This window comes from Channa argus, chromosome 1 (assembly GCF_033026475.1).
Source record: "Channa argus isolate prfri chromosome 1, Channa argus male v1.0, whole genome shotgun sequence".
NCBI classification, from domain to species: domain Eukaryota; kingdom Metazoa; phylum Chordata; class Actinopteri; order Anabantiformes; family Channidae; genus Channa; species Channa argus.
The window spans coordinates 16,858,926-16,879,315 of record NC_090197.1 but is presented as its reverse complement, the minus strand read 5'-3'; the positions used below and the strand labels follow the sequence as shown (position 1 = coordinate 16,879,315).

The window sequence follows — 20,390 nt, the reverse complement described above, 5'->3', positions numbered from 1 at the left end:
CTAGTTGTACTTTTATTTTAAACAAATGTTATAAAGAAAAACATCCGTGTTAGACTAAACCAACAAAGGCCATAAAAGAGATGTTATATCAAAGCTTCTCTAAAACTGTTTGGTACAGGTTTTTCCACCCTGTCTCATATTAGTCCTTTATTGTTGACTTTTGTTGATGAACCTGTTTGACTGTGTGCTTTCTTTATATGAAGTGAATTGCTTGATCAAAAAGAATCTAAGCACACCATTTGTTAATCATGACAAAAGAAAAAAAAACAAAGAATATTACAACGTTCAATGGGATCAACCTGTCTGCGTGTGAAGAGAGACATTAAGGGGCATTTTGATCAAAGTATTTCATGTTTGGCTTAGGTTAAGCTTAGTTCATCTTCAGTGCATCCTTTAAATGAATATGTGCAAAGGTTACTACTATTGACTACATTTGTGCAGTTTCTTTTTTTGATTGGGCGTGCACCTTCATCCCTCATTCGTGCGGGAGATCGGCCTCTCTGGTGGTAAGTTCATGTTTTGTATTATGATCCGTCATCAAGCCTCCTATCTCTATTGGTTATCTCAAACCTACCTCAGCAAACACGACAATCACAAGATGTTCACAAAGATTCCCTGAAATAAGCAATATATACCATACCTCGAAAGCTGTGATGTTATTTCTGTATACTTCTATGGTAACATTAAATATATATTTGTGGATGTGCCCAATTTAAGGCATAAAGTCACAACACTATGCTTCCTCAATCCACTTCCTTCAATGTTTGCTTCTGCAAAGTTGAGTCACCACATTCAAAGCTGTTCCCTACAGTACGTTCGTCCGAGTCCACAGACATTCAGAAAACGATGTGTTAAAAACGTATTGGCTAAAATGTAATGTAACCTTACACCATCTGTGGGAACCACACCTTTCACCATTCGAAAATCTTCTGACTTTGACCTGCCATTTGTGTTCAATGCTATTTCGGTTTTCTAGCAGTAGGTGGCGTCAAATGACTGAACATTAAATAGGATGAGGCCTAAAACATTGTGGATGCTTTTTTTTGTTCAAAATGCCATTTTTAGGTAAGTTATCAAGTTAGTTTTTATGTTGTTCTAACTTTGAATTAATAATAATAACCAGGTAATAGAGCTGCAGCAGCTAATATGTGTCTGTTTGTCCTATAACCATCAAAAGAAACATTTGCATTCACTCCTGAAAGTTTAAGGGTGCAACATGCTGGGTGTGTAGAGATGACAGTAAAAACACTATGACAACATGTATCTTGGGTTAGTTTTTTATTCATTCACTTATAATGCCAACAGCCTGATTTTTTTTTTTTAATCCATCCCATTTAAGCTACCCCTTTCTTCATATCAGTTAATCATCATTATCATCCCTTTAACATCATCAGTAGTTTTAAAGGTGCTTTACAATAGCACTGTCCCACTCTGGTCCCTTCAACCAAATACTATGGTAATTACAATGGTAAGACAAGAGTAGACAAGACAATTATTCTTACATGTTTACTGTATCCACTGGCTAGTTTGAATACCTCAGATTACAAACATTGCTCATTGATAAGCAGTCATCGGCATTTAACAGTTTAGCTTTATCTCTTGTTCAATACATCCCAGTAGAAACACCAAAAAGATCTTCATTGAAAAAGTAAACAAAAACAGGAGGAGTGTTTCTAATGTTATTTCAAGTACAGTTTAGACACAGGAGTTTTATTAAAACAGTTTGGCACAGCCACTTTGAAGAAATTAATTAAAGAGGTGCTCCCTTAAAGTTTTTTTTTTGACTAAATAATATCAAGTGCATTAAGTCAGTGTTTTTGTTTGTTTGTTTTTTCAAAGTTTGCATTTATAATGCATTTGACATCCACTGACATATTTCATTTCAGCACAATCAAGTCCTTTTCTAGGATGCCAGCCTTTCAAAGGCATGTTGACAGGTGAGTTTAATGGGTATTCTTATTTTACAGAGCAGGAAAGAATAGATTACAACATTCCTGTCAACTAACTACACCTTCTGGGGAAAATTGCACTTAGTACAAATGGTAAATGAATGCTTCAAGTCTTGTTCAGACAGCACTTTACCATAAAAACTGGCTCCACAGGCAAGAGAGTAATTGAAAAGCAATCTAGTATGACTGCAGCGCACTCTCCCTGATTTCCTCTCACATGATAGAGCATGTTTGGATGTGGCTGGTTTGGGGCAAAATGTTATTGTTTTTAGTCTGTAAAAATTAGTTACTTACTGACAACTGACAACCAAGCAATATTAATATCAATTGCACATTAAGGTAAACTTCTGCAGTGCAGCATGATTTTGCAACTCGTTTTCAATTCGATGCTTTGTCTTTAATCTCTCTGAAAGGCACTACTTTATGTGCTGGACAGTCAAAAATTGCAAGTTGTTGCTACAACACATGACATTAATGACTGTTTTTACATGCACTTAGGCAACCACGTTAGTCTGAGAAATCAAGTTAACTGGATAATCAGATAACTGGTTAGGTAAATCCTCACATACATGCAGTAGCTCTGTACGCTGATCTCTCCTCTAGCTCAAAGTTATTTTGGAAGCGTGGCTCACAGATATAGTGACAGAAGATCCATCATTTTGTTTGTGTGTGTGTTTGTGTGTGTGTCTCAAGAAAGAGTGAGAACAGTAAGTAAAAGATAGGCAGAGAGACACAATGACACTTCTTTTCACAGCACAACCTGTCTAAATCAAATAATAATAATAATAATAATAATAATAATAAAAACACTGTGGAAAGATTTTTTATAGGGCACTTTGTGAGAGTTTAAATTTTAGTCAGACTTTGGTTTTAAAACAAGAAGTCATCATTCTATGCAATTATATCTTCTTCACCTAGCCACATCACTCCTTTACATCCTCTGTCTGCAGCCTTTTGTCATGCACATGTGCCCTTGAGAAAAAAGCAGTAGCACCGCGTGACATATACATGACAGACAAGTTGGCATTCTCAAGTGAAAACTATCTGGGGAAGATCAGAATCTACTAATTCCATAACTAGATTACAGTAACCAGGTTTCTCAATTACATGACAGATAAAAAATTAAAAAACTGCTTACTTGAGAAAGCCAGTGGCAACCAGGTTGCTTATGTGCACATGAATGCATTCAATGACACTTCAGGTATGAGCTGGACTCCATTTTGGTTGCAGAGGCACTTGGATGATAGCAACACAAAAGTACATATCTTAAGTTTAGCTGGTCTAAAAAAGACCTAAAAAATTCCACCCAGAAATCCTCTCTCACTCCATCGCTGTCTGCACTTGTCTTAAAGTGACTTTTCACCACCCGTGCATTTGCTCACCATTCCTATTAAAATGAAGTGCAGACTTGGAGGATAAGAGAACCGGTAGCAGCAGTGAAGACATCCACTAAAGTAATTGCACTATGGTCAAAGAAGGTCACTTGAGGTTCCCTGCTCCCTCTACTACCACTCAAACTTCCACTGCTGGGTTTTGTCTCCTGGGTTGCACTGCCTCATCTGGGCATCTGTGCGGCCCTCTGTGGTGCGGTAGGCTGTCACACACATGTCTGAGTTAGGGTGGTAGATAGTCCCATCCTAAAACAATTGAAGGCAAAATTAGATTAGAGGAAGAATAAGAATGTGCGGATGTCATGTGTAATAGTGGAAGAATACGCATGCATTCAATTGGTTTGATGTTCGAGTGTGAGTGAATATGTTTGTGTGTGTAACTATGTTCACACTTTACCTCTCTGAACATCCACTGGATACTGGGTGGTGTGACTTCCCCATCGTGAGGGCAGTGCCTCATCCCAATGGAGGACTTTCCATCAGACACTTCGGCACACAGTTCTGTCACAGAGTTGAATCGGATCTCCTTCTTAGATGTGTACTCAAAGTACTAAAATAGAACAAACACAACAGGGCAGATTAACATGTTTGTTTTTGTGTGTGTTTCTCTTCCTCTGCTCTGGGATCAGGTCCTGTCTAAGCCACGGTTGCAGGGTATGTCTTTGTGTATGTCGAAGTTTAAATTGAGTAAAGATGGAGCCTTGGCCCTCTCAGTCAAGCAGACGTTAACACAGACCTGAGTCCCCCTGTGTCATTTCACCATCCCGGCCCAATGAGACAAAATATGGAACAGTCCCTGGGCTATCCATTAAATGAAGGGTGAGGTAATCAATCTTCATACTTTCCCATCCTTCATCAAATCTCATGCATCTTTCAGGTGCATCAGGGCCTGTAATGGTTTCTAATAAAAGATTCACACGAGGACCCCGTGTCTAGCTTCAAACTTATTTACTCAGGCTGTGCCATTCATTCTGCCTGTGAGGCTCATGTATCTTTTAAATGGAATGTGGTTCTTATGTGGACCAGAGAGGAGAGAGCAGCAGGGAGGCGGTGAAAGGCCCTTGGGTTTTTGTTTCAGCAGAGAGCCCTTCAACATTGATTTTCAGTCACACATGGGGCTTTTTCTGTGACTGCAGACACCTGATGCGATGCATCAGTGGGGTAATCAGATATATTGTCTGACTCCGACATTAAATATACATCCTTACAGACAAATAGTCTGCTGCTTGCTAAACCACACATCACAGGAGCTGACAGGTGTTCAGTTTAAAAGTACCTGTGGTTTGAATGCATGTTTCTTTGTTTTGGTATGCACTGCGACTTTTCCATCATTACATTACAAGTCATCCTGGTCACACTGAATACACTGGCAAAGAGCAATTTTGTGCTGGGAATAAACTGTGGCCACTTGTTTTAAGGGGTTAGCACAAAGTGTTGACATTTAAAGATGCATCTTCCATGAGCTGATAAAGCTGGAGAAAAATGGGAAATCACAGAGTCAATGAGGTGTGAAATAGTTAATGTACCTGGTTGCCTCCCTGGCCATGGCAGCCAAACAGAGAAAGATGGGCACCAGTTGGACTGTGCTCTGGAGCATTGTAGTCCAGACATTCTGAATGTATCCCCAAACTACGCACCTTGAAGTGGAGAATAATAATCATTAGTTTAAATTAATATTCTCTACGGTATTGAGTAGTGCAAAGCATTTGTCTTGTTCATTTTATTCTGTACAAACAAAACGTAAGGTCACATATGGGAAAACACCAGTCAAATAAGGCCCTAACTGATTTTGAACTTGCTTTCTTTGGTTCTAGTTTGGGTACTATATAGACATAAATGCTTTGAAACTTCCCTTTGACGTCCCTACATTAATATATCTCTCTACGTCTAGCTGACAAATGCCTCCAGATGGCATCACTGTGAGGAACCTTCAGTTCAGATTATGTCATCTTGTTGCTTACACTATGGAGGTTGTAATCGTGGTCAGCCTGCTTTTCCAGAGCTCCCCCAGATTCCATCATTTGAACTTCTAATCTAATTCTGGGTGATGTCATCTGGAGGAGTTTTTTGAGCTAGATGCAGAAAAATATTTTAATATAGGGAAGTCTGTTCAAAATATCTCCCTGAAACAGAAAAAGGGTTGTCTGTTCTTTTGCCTATTTTTAATCTTGACACACACATATTAACCAATCAATACAAAACTATTTTTCTTTTTTATGCTTTTGCATTAAAATGCAAATATTTCATTTTGTCTTGGATGCTGTACATATGCATATACATTTTAGACAGTAATACTATTTCAGTTTTTGATAATATATTTGTTAGATATAACATGATTATAGTGCTGCAGATATGAATCAAGTGGCAACATTGCAAGGGGGTATGTGTTTTACATATTAAAGCTTTGAAAACAAAAAATTAAAAATACCATATCATACCCATAGGATGCCCTCCCCATCACCCAGTATCACTCAAAACAGAAAGGGAACTGTAATGCCATCTAGTTTGAAAGATTTGAGAGTGCGCAAATCAGCACAAGATGTATGATCAGAGTATATAAAACCCTACTTCAGCACTACAGAACAAAAAAGAATGTTTAGATACAAACAGCAGACACTCACAGCCCCATGCCAGCCCTCCCTGTCCTCAGGTACATGTAGGTCAGGGTAGATATTTTTCAGGTACCAGTCAAAACTGTTGCACTTCAGCCTCTCCCTCAGCAGTAGCCTCTCTGAAATATCTCCATATGTCTCCTGTACAAAGTAAGCACGAAGTATGGATAGGAAAACACACCAACATTAATTACAATCTGCACCTCTAAATGGTTACACATACACATTGTTCTTTTGTAGTACATTTGACATTTGCTGATGAAACTGAAAAGTAAACATTTGAGATCCTGGATAAAAGGGTTGAATCCTGAATCCACGTGTAACTCAACAACTATGAACTAAAAAAAAAAAAAACAGCAGGAAACTAACTACCGGGTTTGAATCGGTCACACCTACTTTACAAACTTAAGATAACTTTGCTTGCTGAAGCAGAGAAGAGAGAAGTCCACAATGTCACACACCTTATGCAAATTTTATAATGTAAATATGAACAAGGCACTTCAGTAACAGGTTTATTGCTTCAGCCATGTATTATAACAACAGCTTAAAGGACTCATAAGGTGCTGATCTGGTCTGGCAGTGTTGTGTTCAATCTCCTCTTAACCACATAATTTATTGTTTGATCAAAGATCCCTGACATTAATAATGTATTTTTTTCAGATAGCTGAAACTGAGATACATTAATTTTTGATGGTGCCGAATACTCCGAACCTGAGAGGCGGCACACACACACACACACAGTGTTTCATTATATGATAAGATATCATCTGAAACATCACAATCTAACACTAAAGGTAAACGTATGAGGCTTCAATTTAGTAGGTATTGAATGAATGGTGGGTGAACAATAATGTATTTACCCAAATATAAATTAGGGAGTATTCCAAGGTCAGCTAGTTAAACATATTATGTCCTTCCATTTGTAAGTGTCCTACCTTTCTGGCTGGAGGATTTCTATTGTAGAAGTGTTGTTTATAGGAATCCATCCAGACCTCTGCAGCTCGTACAGTATTCTGGAGGAAGTTGGGTCTTGCATAAGGGGCCTTTTTGGGGAAGACATGGCCTACATGAGAGCAGGGGTGAATCTCCAGGCTGCCCCCACACTGCCACACCTGAGTATATATGTTATATATATATATATATATATATATGTTAACCTCCTCATTTGTTCTGTTACAATGAAGTACATACATTATAATAGAGAATCAGAAGTTACACAGATTTATCATTAACCAACTGTTAAAGTACATTACATGTTAAACTGATATGCCACAGCAGTTAGGGAACTTTGACACTTAAATCTACAATATGCAAGTTAAGATAGCAGGAGACATACAATCAATGCACTCTGCTCTGCCAAGCCCTTTCTCCCCTTACTCTGCTGTTCTCCATTCTGCTACACTAAGCCATGCTCTGCCTAGCTCTTCAAATATTATTCATTATCAAATTACAACAGATCAAAATACTGCAAATCCTACTAATTATCAAAAAGCTTTGACATTTGCTGATTGGTTTGAAGGGTGTGCCTTATTGAAAAACATTTAGTAGTGAATATCTCTGCAGTCCTGCCACAGCTTTTCTATGAGTCTTACTATAAAGGAGACATCAACAGTACACTGTCTCTACAACAATAAAAGATTTGGAACATACAGTCGCGAGAAAGCAATAATGGTACTCTTTGCAGTGTCATCTGATCTTTACCAAACTCACAAATATCAACGCATCATATTTCCAAGCTAACAAAATGTGAGCCATGAACAGTCATGATCTTCCATGGTCATTTTTTTAAACAACCATTAAAGATATAAAGTGTTAGTGGAAAACGTAACGGCAATATTAGGCTTCTGTCACTAAAAGTCAATTAGAGTCAGGTGTTAGCAAACATGCTGTCCAATCTAAAAAACTAGAATGTAGGTTGAGAATTACCTTCATACATTAAAACACTCAAACAGTGTCAGTGTCCTATTCACAAACAACAACATCTAATGTCGGCTATGCCTTGCAAAAAAAGACCACAGAATACATACATTCAAGATTTATTGATTGGAATGTAGCTGGAAAGGGTTACAGACTAATCTCAAAAACCTAAGCTGCTCAAAGGTTTACAGTTAGAAATATGGTTAATTAATGGAGAGGATTTGATACTACAGATACCCTTCACAGAAGTGGATGTCTAGCCAGAATTGTTTCAGATCTTAATTTAAGTTACTTAAGATCTGCATTCATGAGTCAACCCTACACAAAACATGGTATCCATGGGAGGACACCACAGAGGAAGCCATTCCTCTCCAAAACCAACATTGCAGCACACCTGAAGTTTGCCAAAGAATGGGAAATGGTTTGGGAAGAACACAAACCACTCTGTATAGTTCTGTAAAAATAAAAAGAAGTGAGAACCATGTACCAACATGAAAACATCATCCATCAGTGAAGTACGGTGGAGGGAGCATCATGATTTGGCGCTGCTTTGTGGCCTTGCTATTGTGGAGGGAAAATGACTTCCTGATGTCCTGAAAATATAGCAGAGCTGAAGCAGTTCTATAAAATAAAGAATGGTCATGGAGGAATTTTTGACCATTGTGCAGTACTATTCCAAAGCTATAGGAACCGTTTACTTGCGGTAATTGCTGCTACAGGTTGTTCAACCAGTTAATAAAACATAGTTTCATTTACTTTTTCCACCACTGCTTTGTATGTTTAATGGGTGTGTTGAATAAAGACACAAAAGATCATGACCATGTTTCATCAGCTTGGACATTGTGTGTTTGTTGATATTTTGACTCTGGGGAAAATTTGTATGACTCATTTTGGCTGAATATTGGAAAATTGCAAATAGTACCATTACTTTTTCTTGCAAATGTATTTTTACTAAACCAAAATTCGGAGAAAAAAAGTTTATTTAACTATATTTAACTTCCTTAGAACATGTAACTTTTTCAAATAATAACACCTGATGGTAACAGTCCTTCTGCACATATTAAGTTATACTCGTTTCCTTGCTTCGTCATACACGGAGAAGCCTAAATGTTTCCTTTAAGGGATATACTTCATTTAAAAACCATATACAATTTAAGGTGAATGCAGGTGAATGCTGCTATGCAAGAAGAACAAAGCTGTGTGCTGCTTACCTTCAGTCAACAGTCACAAGACACAGCTGATTTATGGAATCAATTTGCATTTTATAATTGCTTGATCTTGCACCATAGAATATGGGAAGAAAGTAAAAACATCTCTAAAGAACAAAAGGTTGTTAACGAGGTATTTCTTGATACTTGTCTGTATTAAGTTCATTCGGATTACACAATGCAAATCATTATCAGCTATTAACAGACAAACAGCCATAAAGTGAAAGTCACTTCCATCTTAATTCAGCAGGCATTTTACTTCTCACAATATTTCTGGTGCTCAAAAAACAGACTTGAAACCAATTCACTAAACATAAATTATGTATTGCAAAAAGTCCCAGTGACTCATTTTTATTTTCCACATGCATAACACATCGCTCAGGGGAACAGCCCATTCATTTTCACACTACAACCACATATACACTATAAACCATGCACACTTAATTTACATTGGTTACCTCATGTTGCTCCTGCTATTAACTCATGAACAGCCTACAATTTTTGCCAATTGACTGATGCAAACAAGTGAAAAGAGACACCAAGTTCACAACAAGGTATGAGTCAATATCAGGGTGCAGCTTAGATGCCACGCTGACTGTGGTCTGACACTGACACGTGTCTCTACACACTGACCGACTAAACACTGACTGTTAGATATATAAATGAATGGATCAGTGGCACACAGTGGAAAAAAAGATTCTCCTTGCTAATAGGATGCCAGTAAATGTACGGTATGACAATAATCAACCAGTATGTACCGTATCACAACAATAAAGAAGCTAACTCAAAGGGTGCTTGAGTCAAAGTTTGTGAGCAGGAGAATTTGCAAACAAAGGATTTTAGAATATTCAGTCTTTCCTAACTGTTTTAGAAGCATCACTCCTGTTTCAGAGGTATAGCAGTGACTCTACTCTGTGTTACCTCAATGATGGAAAATTAAACTTACCCTGAAGGACAGCTCCAGGTTTTCCCCTCCCCACACCTCCATGCCCATGTCATATGTGCCAAGGTACTCAAAGTAGGCCTTGCTCACTGCAAATAATCCACCAGCCATTGTAGGAGACCTGAAGAAATACAAAGGAAATCATTTTACAACCCCAATTCAAACAAAAGTTGGGAAGATGTGTAAAATGTAAATAAAAAGAGTATCCAATGATTTGCAAATGTCATCAACCCATATCTTATTCACAATAGAACATTAACAATATATCAGATGTTGAAACTGAGAAAATTTACCACGTCATAGAAAATATTAGCTCATTTTGAACTTGAGGGCAGCAACACGTCTCCAAAAAGTTGAATGTAAGAAGTAAAAAAGCCGAATGTAGACAGTAAACCATAAGTAATATATAAAGTAGATAATTAGATTTCTCATGTGAGAAGACCTTACAAAGTGAGGCATTAAACAATCACCTGATGGGGTCAATACGAGACTTGCGTCTCTTGCGTTCCACTTCAGGGACTGCGTGCCACTGAAAGGTGAGTCTCCAGTCAAAACCTCCGATCATTGGCTCGTCTGTTTGCATGTAAAACTCAAAAGTGTTCCAGTCAATGGTGTCGATCACAGGGCACACAATGGTGCTAGCATTCTCGCAAATCCTAAACACACAGCATGGCCGACTATTAAGTATTTAGTAGTGCTTTTAGTATGAATTTGGACATGTTAAGTTTAACCAATTTCAAGAATAATCTTTTTTTCAAGAACCCACCTTTCCAGCAGAGGCTCGATCCAGCCAGGGACACACTCACAGTGGCAGTCAAGAAATGTCAGTACATCTCCTGTGGCGTAGGTGGCTCCAATGAGACGTGCCCGGACCAGCCCTTCTCTTTTGTTGGTGCGGATGAGTCGCACACGTTCCAAATTACTGATGTAGTCAGCTAGCTGAGATTTCAGGTAGCCTTTAATTCATAAAGTACACACATAATCATTACTTGTTACGTTAAATAGATGTTATTTCCTCTTCTTTCGTGTAACTGCTTTGTTAAAAGCTGCCTTTAAGTACTTTGGGCAAGTAGATATCATCTAAACAAGCTGACACACGTGCAACCACCAGGAAATCATTGGCCTATATAATTTTTATGGCTCGTATGAGGGACCACATCTGTCTCCTTCAAATCCAGCCAACAGACACCTAACAAGTCTAATATTTAATTTCTCAGTCCACACTTTTAAATCATCTTTAACTCTCTAGCCAATTAGATGCCAACATGTGATCATAGGCTAGTTGCTAATATTATAATGCTGCCCTGGGGCTAGGCAGGTAGTATAATGGTTCATTAAGTTAGAGCTTTTTTGTTGGAAAACCGCTTACTGCTGTTTGAGGTATGTGGCTCAGATGCAATCCAACAGTTAATGAAGGCGGCTAGAAAACCAAAACAATTATCAAAAACACTCTCAATAACTAGACCAAAATGGCTTTCTGTGACCTCAGAAATCTGCGGTCTCTTCTTTCCAGCTGACTGATTTAACACATTGCTATTGTCAAAAATTTAGATTTATGCATTTAACCACATTTTCACATTTAGACCTTAGTTAATGAGTGATTGACTACTCATAACAATGTTTAAATGCTTATGTAAACTGGGCCAGGGGCACTTGATGTAAAGAAAAAAAAAAAGACTAAGCTCAACTCGATTCAACCAGCTTGAAAAGAGAAAGCGATTGTCTTGCAGTTGCTCTGTGTCTACAGTTTGGGAGTGGCATTTTTAGCATTTTGTTTGTTCATGGTGGTCAGAGGAAAGGTAATTATCATTTTAATGAAGTCATCATTATGACCTACTGCAATATCTCAGATACACACAAACTAGACTACCTAGGACCAAATACTAGTAGCTGAGAGAGACCGAGATCAAGTTAGTATAGCACCTGTTTTTAGGACAGAGGAGTATCATTCGAGTTGGCAAAGGTCTGAAGAAAATGAAATGACATTTTGCTTTTGGGTGCAATTGGATTTTGAGTTAAGATACATACTGTTCCTATGGTGCATAATGAATGTCTTTAAACAGTTCATTACAAAGATGCTGACTCTATGCAGCTACATTTAAAAATCAACAATAATGCAGAATTTCAATATGTTCTGGCTGCTATCTAAGCAAAACCTCAAATTCAGACACAGACACACCCACACCCAATGACAAAGATAAGAGGCCAGAGCAGAGACAGACAGGAAAAGGAATAATTTACCTACATTCTGTCAAGGATTTGCTCATTTCTAATAATAGTAGCCTTTCTCAAAAGAAAACCTTGCATTTTTATAAGTCCTAAAATATTACAGGATAAAAAGGCCTCCTACTTCCTGTACAACTTTATTCCACTATTAAAAGAATGTGTCCTGACTTCTTCTGACGTTCTGACGTTTTTCTAATGGCTTTCACAATACATCAAGAGGCATCATCTATTCATTGCTCTACAGATAGCATCTTGTTTCTATATATATAGCAGTCCTTCCTGACTCATTCCCTTGTACGCTGTCAATGTGATAAAATCAAGCACAACTGACATTTATTTTATCATTCTACTAAACGAGGTAAGGACTGCAAGTGCTCTTTACTTCCAAACAATCGAACCTTCACAGACAAAAAACAAAACAAAAAACATTGGTTAACTTATTAATGTTGAGTGTTAGACCTCGGTCACTGTAGTCATCAACGAGGATGATCTCTTTCAACAGGATGGCAGGTGTTGTCTCCAGGACACTGTGAATAGTCCTCAGCAGGGTGGACCAGGCCTCATTGTAGAAAGCTATGATCACAGAGGTGGTGGGTAAACGCCGGTAATCAAACTTCTTACTTCGGCATCTGAAGCATGTTTATGTGTGTGGGTGGGGTGGAGGAGAAGACAGAGTAGAAATAAGCAATAGTGCACATGTACAGTAAATTATTATTTTTTTTGTTTAAATATAGCTCTTTAAAGCAAATAACATTTTTGCATGCATCCTTGCAACTACTGTGGCAGGAGGAGGTGTCTGGTCTTAACGCAGATGGTAGTCATTAAGATGATACAGACTTGCAAACATATGGATGTGGGTAAGAGGATATCACACCAATAAGCAACAAACTACAGGAGTGCTCTGGCAAAGAACACCACATAAAGTAGAGCAAACAAGAAAGCCAAACACACAGATGGGACATAAAGAGTGTAACCAGTGGCACAGGCTGAAAGACTTCAGGTAATTTTATAATCAAACCATGCCAATGGCACTGTTGGAAGCATTTTTAGATTAGCACAAACATGCTATGGCTTTATATTAGTCACAACCACTTAAATTTGCTGTTTTGCTATCCTTCATCAGGAACGTGTTTACAGTGCTAGAACGGTTGAATGACAGGGTCAGCAGTCTGAAGTAAACCTGACACAAAACATGCTCCCAGTAGTAAAGTGAAGTTATGATGTTAAGACCTGCAACAAGCGAAAACCTACACACCTCTAAATAAATTAGACTGAGAGGGCAATGCATTTGCTTAAATAGTGAAATTCCACCATGAAAAAAACTTTTCAAGCTAAATTTGAAACTAGGTAAATATAGTTATTTCCCTTCAAAAGGAGCCTCATCATCTGCCTGTCTCTTTTTTACTGTGCTGACAGTCCACACACACACACAACCACACACACACACACACAACCACACACACACACACACACACACACACACACACACACACACACACACACACACACACACACACACAATAAAGTCCGGAGACAAGGTCCTCTATTGCTACGAAGCCAGGCTTCCAAAATATATCTGGGATAGAGAAGAAATTAGACTTGTCATTTGCCCAAAGAATAATGCAGATAACCAGGTTACCACTGTGCAGGTAATGACGTTACCCAATTACCTCCATACCCTGGTGTTTCAGAGTAGCCAGGTTACTTAAGTGCATGTAAACATAATGATTCCAGTTAGGTATAAAGCCAAACAGAAACACTAGTGCACCTCTGATATCTATGAAGGATTTAATCCACTAATCTTACTACATGCACCTAAGCCACCAGGTTACGGTGAGGAATCAGGTACCATCAATAAATGAGGAAGAAGAGAAAGCAAGATGATTACACACCCTGTAGTAACCTGGATGTGGAAAATCTGCATAAACATGTAGCAGATCAGTAATCTGATTTGTTCTTGCTCTCAGATTTTAGCTTTACAATGACCAAAGACCCGCCTTCCCAACCCTATTTGCTGTGGGGTGCGTGCGTCTGTACACAAATAGGAAAAGGAGACTTCTACAGTGCAGTTTGTGGGAAAAAGAATTGCACACTTGTCAAAAATGTCACTATCAGTGTAAACAACATTTAACGCCTGTCACAAAGTGACAGTCTGTACAGTGCAGTGAGGCTGTTGCCACCAAGGAATGCTGTTATGCTGGAGCCTGACAATGGTAACTTGTTTAAACATTGGCTTTGAGTAAGTACAGGGCTCAATTTTCAATATGGCAGACAGTTTTTTCAACCCAGCAGAAAGAGCAAGACATCTTTCCTGTATATCCATGGACACACAGGCATCTTGCTGATAAAATATGTCACCTTAGTTTTGCCTGGGCTACGTGATGGATTTTTCTACATATATTGCTCAATTAAGACAAATGACTAATGTACAACATTTATATTCAGAGAATCACAAATCCACTGCTAAATAGAATCTATTTCACAGCACAATCCAGGCCAAGTGAAGCAAACAAATGTTCTTTACAAAATTAAATGAATGAGCCAAGGATACCCCATCTGGTTTTCATTAGCTTTGAAGCAAGTAAAGGATAAAGCAAAAGGCAGAAGAAGACACTACAGATAAGCGACATCAGAAGCTGTGAAGAGATGTGGATAACAACTCTGGATGAAATAAATCCATTCAGTCAGGAAGCTGCTTACACCAGCTTTAATAACCAAAGCAATGCATCATGAGAGCAGTCATCCTTATTTCAAACTGTCAGTGGAAAACTGATTCCAGTAAATAGCTGAGCATAATCTCTAATGAGTCATTTATCCCTTATGCAGCTGTAGCATAGTGACTAGCTCCATGCATTGTTCAAAGCCAGAAATACTGTACATATACATTTTAAATGAAAGAAACTGCACACAATAAAAAAATAATTAGTGATTTGCTGAAAAACAATTTTAACCACATTCCATGTAACAGTAAATGATTAGGATGCCTTTTTCTTCCACTCACTCATTCATCCTGTGGTCCTGGATGTGCCGATGGAGGGAAACCTTGTCGCTGACATAGATATTAATGGCATAGTGCTCCACACTGTCCTCTTCCTGTTTCTTTTCTTCAGGACTGAGGTTGAGATGTGTTGCCCGACCCCATTCCCCAGGTGCATTATTGTCAAAGGGTGGCTTAACATAGAGGGGCCTAGCTAGCTGCCCATCAGCCCCACTCTCCTCTAAGGAAAGCTGTCTAAGCAAAACATCATGGTCCTTGTCTTCCTCCTCTACAGAAGTAGAGAAGGGAAAAGAGGTGCGTGCTAAAATTAGATAGCCAAGCCAAAGAAGCCAAAGCAGGATGCCAGCCTTGGCCAGAATGGCCAGTTTGCGAGAGCAACGCCCCCTCATGACAGAAAGCCACAGGTTGGCACCGTGACTGGCTGACTGTCGCGTGCCCTTACAGGACACAAGCGCCTAGAGAACAAAAAGAGACACAGGATTAAAATGAAAACAAAAACAAACAGTTACTAATCACATTATATATCACATGTCAGAAAAATCTAGCGGAAAGGGAAATAAAAGCTTAGGCATTACAAGAAACAAGTAAATAAATAAAATCAAGGCAACAAGTAAGTACTACATGAGAAATTTAATCTAGGATCTACCTGTTAAGAAGACGTTTAATTGAAATTAAACGTCACATTGAAACCCAAAAAAAGATTGGTCTATCAATTCCAGAGTGCTGCTTGGAGGCAGCTCTACCAGCCTAACAGTAATCAACACAGATATGAATGAATTCACATGCTCAGAGATGCACGAGCATTATGATTCTCATTAAACCCAAACTGCAAAGATGAAAAAAGCTCAAGTCTAGCTTACAGTACGGTAATGTGCTGAGAAAATTGAGTCTGTAATGCACTCTAATAACAGATATAGTAATCTGATAAAGTTCATAATGATGGTGCAGCTTAAAACGACTGTAGCACAATGAATCTTGAATAAGGAGGAGATTTTTGTAAAATGTGTTGTACATTTCTTCAGCTTTTATATACACTATGAGTTTTTCTTAAGCTGGTTCGTGCCTATTTAAGTCAATGGTATAGGAAAACCTTCAAGGTCTTAAGCATTGTGTGTTCAAACTCCTTATGAGATGTTTTTTTTCTCTCTAGCTTTAGATCCACCCAATATATCTTCTGGAACATCTTTACATCAAAACTTACACAAAGTACAATGACAGTGATCCAACTGTCAGGTCTAAGCAAGCCTTGTGTTTTATATTAGAATCAAAATCAGATAATTTGGAGGGTTCCTCATTGTAGGATTTTCACTGAGCCAAAAGCAGAGATTGCCCAAAAACCTCAGTGGAATATTTGCAAAAGGATAAATCGCATTGCTGCAGATTTAGTAATAGGATTATCATGAATTGGAGATACAAAAAGACTACAATTTAGACATTAATGTCTGGCAGACCAGCTTAGCATGTCAGGATTTGAAAGAGGATTGTGGTAAAAACAGATAACTTAGCTATGTTGACACTTAGTTGAATGTAATTGCATAATTGTGTTGTATCACCATTACAGCCGGGTGCCAGTGACAGTACTGCCAGCCATGGCCAGACAGACTTACATGTCGAACAACACACACACACACACACACACACACACACACACACACACACACACACACACACACACACACACACGCACACACAAACGCGCACACACAAACACAAAAACAGTCCCTTCCTGTCACTTCACATTTAACCATATAATAGTTAGTTCCCCATTCTGCTAAATAAATATATAAATAACTTTGTGTAGCTCCCGAAACATGCAGTTGCATACAATGAAAGACTTTATAAGGATGTTGTGTAAAAATCTATAGATATATGGTAAAATCAGTCTTTCAGGGCAGAAGCACAGCCCTTTCACTCCAGCCTGGGCCATGGCCAGTGGACTACGAAGTCCTGAGGTTACAAAATGAGGATGCCTGCAGACAAAACCCCCTTTTATTGGCTATCCATCAGACCTTCCACTCTCTCGGAATCTGATAGCCTTAATAAGGAACTGTTTGGAACAAGCAAGATGGGACAGAGGGCTGAGATCCAGCTTAAATCCTACCCTTCTTTTGCCTAAAAGGAATTTAGGCAAAACAAAAAGACTAGGTGAGGGATAAGATTTGAATTGGATTCCCAAGCTGCAATCTGTGTTGCATGTTTCATACCGTCACACAAACAAGACTTTAAAGAGGGAGCAACCATAAAGATGGGTCAATAATTTAGGTTACTGTTGTGAAGAGGAAACAAAAAAGGCTTGAAAGAATCCTAGATGTCAGCACGGATGTTAACTATTTGGAATACAATGCAATTTAATAACATGGCATACATGATGAATTTCGTCATCAGCCAGTCTACAGAAAAGGCCAAATAGGCGAAGAGTGTGTAATATCAAACAAGCTCCAGTGGAACAGGTTATACAAGGGGCAGCTGAGAGCAACTGTGTCCACAAAGCAGTTGGCTGTTTTCATAAGACATTATGTGCATAAAATACTGACAGTAAATGCTAGTAAGGAGGCAGACTGTGATGAGTAACAAATTCAATTTAAAGGTTGGATAGAAAACTTTTCATTAGTGTCCTGAGGACTGTTGCGGTAAAGATTCCCGACGAGCCTGCTTGTCTTCTCTTATTTCGCTTGTTCAGATGTGATGCCAAAAATGTCGAAATTAAAAGTAAAAAAAAAAGTCCCCAACAATAGCGTGGCGGCTAGCCATCTACAATCTTATCTAATGACATATCGGCGTTATCTTATCGTTTGGGTTGTTTTGTGATCAGGTATGAGAAAAGAAAAAGAGTCGCCTGTATTTGAAGGATTAGAACAGATTTAAAAGCGACATTAAGTCCGGTTATACAAGTATAGCTGCAGCCAAAACACGATTTAGCAACAGGTCTCCTCACCTGTCAAACTAGCTTAAATGAACTTAGAACCCAGACAAAGTGAAAGCTTGAGCGGGTCTCTAAATGTCGCGACGACGACTATTAGCTAAACAAGGACCTTTTGTTACTTAAAATTAGCGGTCAAAATTAGCTGCTTTGCCAAAGCATAGCGTCGACTAAAAATTCTGACACTTGACTGCTATGATAACAGAGGAAGTCGGGAATGCCAACCAAGTTATCGACAACATTAACAAGCAAACTGTATTATTCACGTTGACGTTACTTTCAACATAACGTGTGGCATTCACATAACAGCATTTCTTTAAAAAAATATATATTAGTTTTTATTTTTGAAAAATTATTTACCTTGACAACGAGTTACATGTCTTGAAGTTTGTTCGAGGAGGCTAAAGCCGTTGTTTGTCTTCCTCCAGTTAAACTTCTGGCTTGCAGATGTCAGCATACCCACATCCTCTCCTCCACGTTGGGCAAGTAACGTGTGTCATGGCAACCACAAAAAACTATGGAGGTTCCGGCGTGACCTTTGAAAATAAAAGCGCGACAGGGACGCTCCTAATTACACTTTTAAGTACAAATCACAGCTACAACACGTACAAATAAAATCCTGAAATTATTTATGGTAATAAGGTCATTAACGTGAAAAAAAGAACCGTTAACCTTAATCGAGTCTTTGAAAAGTAAACTTAAAGTTATTAATGAAAGGTCCTTTGCCTGGTATTTAGTTTACCATTAAAATGTACTTCCTCTTAATAGTTCCTCTTACTAACGTGCTACAACAAAAGAAGAATAGAAACTAGTCACTAGTATTGTACTTCCGGTGTTGTTGGTAATTCGCCCCGTAAGCTTGACGCAGCATTCTATGCTAGCCTGTTTCTGCAGCGATTTGCCTCTAGCTGTATAATATCTGGTCCTGAAGTGATTTTTTGTTTGTCTGTTTGTTTTTTAGACTATTATGTCATTGCAGATGGGCCTACTCTGCACCGAAAAACAAAGATAAAGACTGTCACTAAAACCTGAAAAAAATCTAGATGTGAGTTTTTGATACGTGACTAAAATTGGCAACAATTTTGTGCAATTAAAAACTTGTTTGAGGTGTTTGGTTTGGTTTGGTTTGGTTTGGTTTAGGTAAAGTGTGTCACTTATGGTCGTTTAGTATAATAGCCCACAAATGTACTTTAAACACCTAATTTATTTAGTCATATTTCCTGTTATATTATCACATCCTTTTTTAATCCACTAGGTCACAAATCTAGAAAATTGTGCCCAAAGATAATTGTTTTCTATAAAACATGGATTTCATTTTATTTATTCTTTATACACACCTGGCACAGACCTGTTTGCCATATAGTCTTGGTTTGTTTCTTGGTCAGGCCACACCACACTCGCCTGGAGTGTGCAATGCACTAGTTCAGCCGGTTGTTGGGAAACCACCTGCACCTCTTGGTAACTTGCCAGTGTCTTTTATTTCTCCCGCTTGTTCCTTCTCCTTTACCCCTCCTTTAGTTTTTCCCTGTTGAAACCAATTGACACCTCTCTCTGCAGGCTGATGTGCCCTCATCCAGAACTGAAAAAGGTCCCATTTCTGTGGTAGGTATCTGGGACTTTCATAGTTACGAAGAAGGCTGTTGTACGTGTTCAACCTTTCACTGATTTGATATGCCCTGTTTGCTCTTAATTCCTAAATTTATGGTAGCACCAATTTGATCTATTTAAAAACAATTATTCATTTTCCTGCTATGATGGAACAGCAGATTTGCTTGCGTATCAACAATGACACTTTTTCTACTAACCTACATAGGAGTATTTGTTAAGGCTCCAAAGCTTGTATTATTTGAAAAATCTTTGTCCTACTAAGCTGAGCTAAAATTAAACAGAAGTCACCTAATTCTGAGGAGCCACCGGAATTCCAGTGTTTGTCTGTTTTAAGTACGTTGGTAGTAGCTCTTGCTGATTCGTTGGTCAGAAGATCACTAAGCCCATCATTGTACTTTATGATAATCTGCAGTTGAACTCAGGTCAGCAGCTGCAGAGCTTGTGATTGAGATCTCTTTCGTTTAAGGGATTTGAAGAACATGATTTAACCAGATTGAAAGAACAGCATCAGTCAAGATGAAATGAAACTGTTTAAGTATATGCCGCCATCTAGTGACTGTATAAGATAAATTCTGATCATTTATCGTTTACACAGGAACAATGCTTTTGCCATATAAA

The 20,390-nt window shown here is 38.4% G+C and overlaps 1 protein-coding gene across 1 annotated transcript; it reads right to left on the bottom strand.

The window, feature by feature from the left end:
- Nucleotides 1-1,263: 1,263 nt before the first annotated feature.
- poc1bl (POC1 centriolar protein homolog B (Chlamydomonas), like) lies at nucleotides 1,264-18,684 on the bottom strand. The gene is made up of 11 exons (XM_067502984.1): nucleotides 18,525-18,684; nucleotides 15,248-15,699; nucleotides 12,706-12,875; nucleotides 10,787-10,976; nucleotides 10,491-10,676; nucleotides 10,024-10,141; nucleotides 6,888-7,064; nucleotides 5,962-6,093; nucleotides 4,867-4,977; nucleotides 3,738-3,890; nucleotides 1,264-3,586 (listed from the first exon to the last, which is right to left on the bottom strand). Exons 2-11 carry the CDS (start codon nucleotides 15,631-15,633, stop codon nucleotides 3,455-3,457), a joined length of 1,755 nt encoding a protein of 584 aa, XP_067359085.1. The 5' UTR covers nucleotides 15,634-15,699; nucleotides 18,525-18,684; the 3' UTR covers nucleotides 1,264-3,454.
- Between the last annotated feature and the right edge of the window lie 1,706 nt (nucleotides 18,685-20,390).

Bases quoted from the DNA above. Each gene is read 5' to 3' on its own strand.
- poc1bl (XM_067502984.1), bottom strand. From the start codon at position 15,633: ATGAGGGGGCGTTGCTCTCGCAAACTGGCCATTCTGGCCAAGGCTGGC. The intron at 12,876-15,247 runs GTGAGTGGAAGA...AACATGCTTCAG, and splicing joins CAGGACCACAGGATGAATGA to ATGCCGAAGTAAGAAGTTTG. The intron at 6,094-6,887 runs GTAGGACACTTA...TACTTTGTACAG, and splicing joins GAAATCCTCCAGCCAGAAAG to GAGACATATGGAGATATTTC.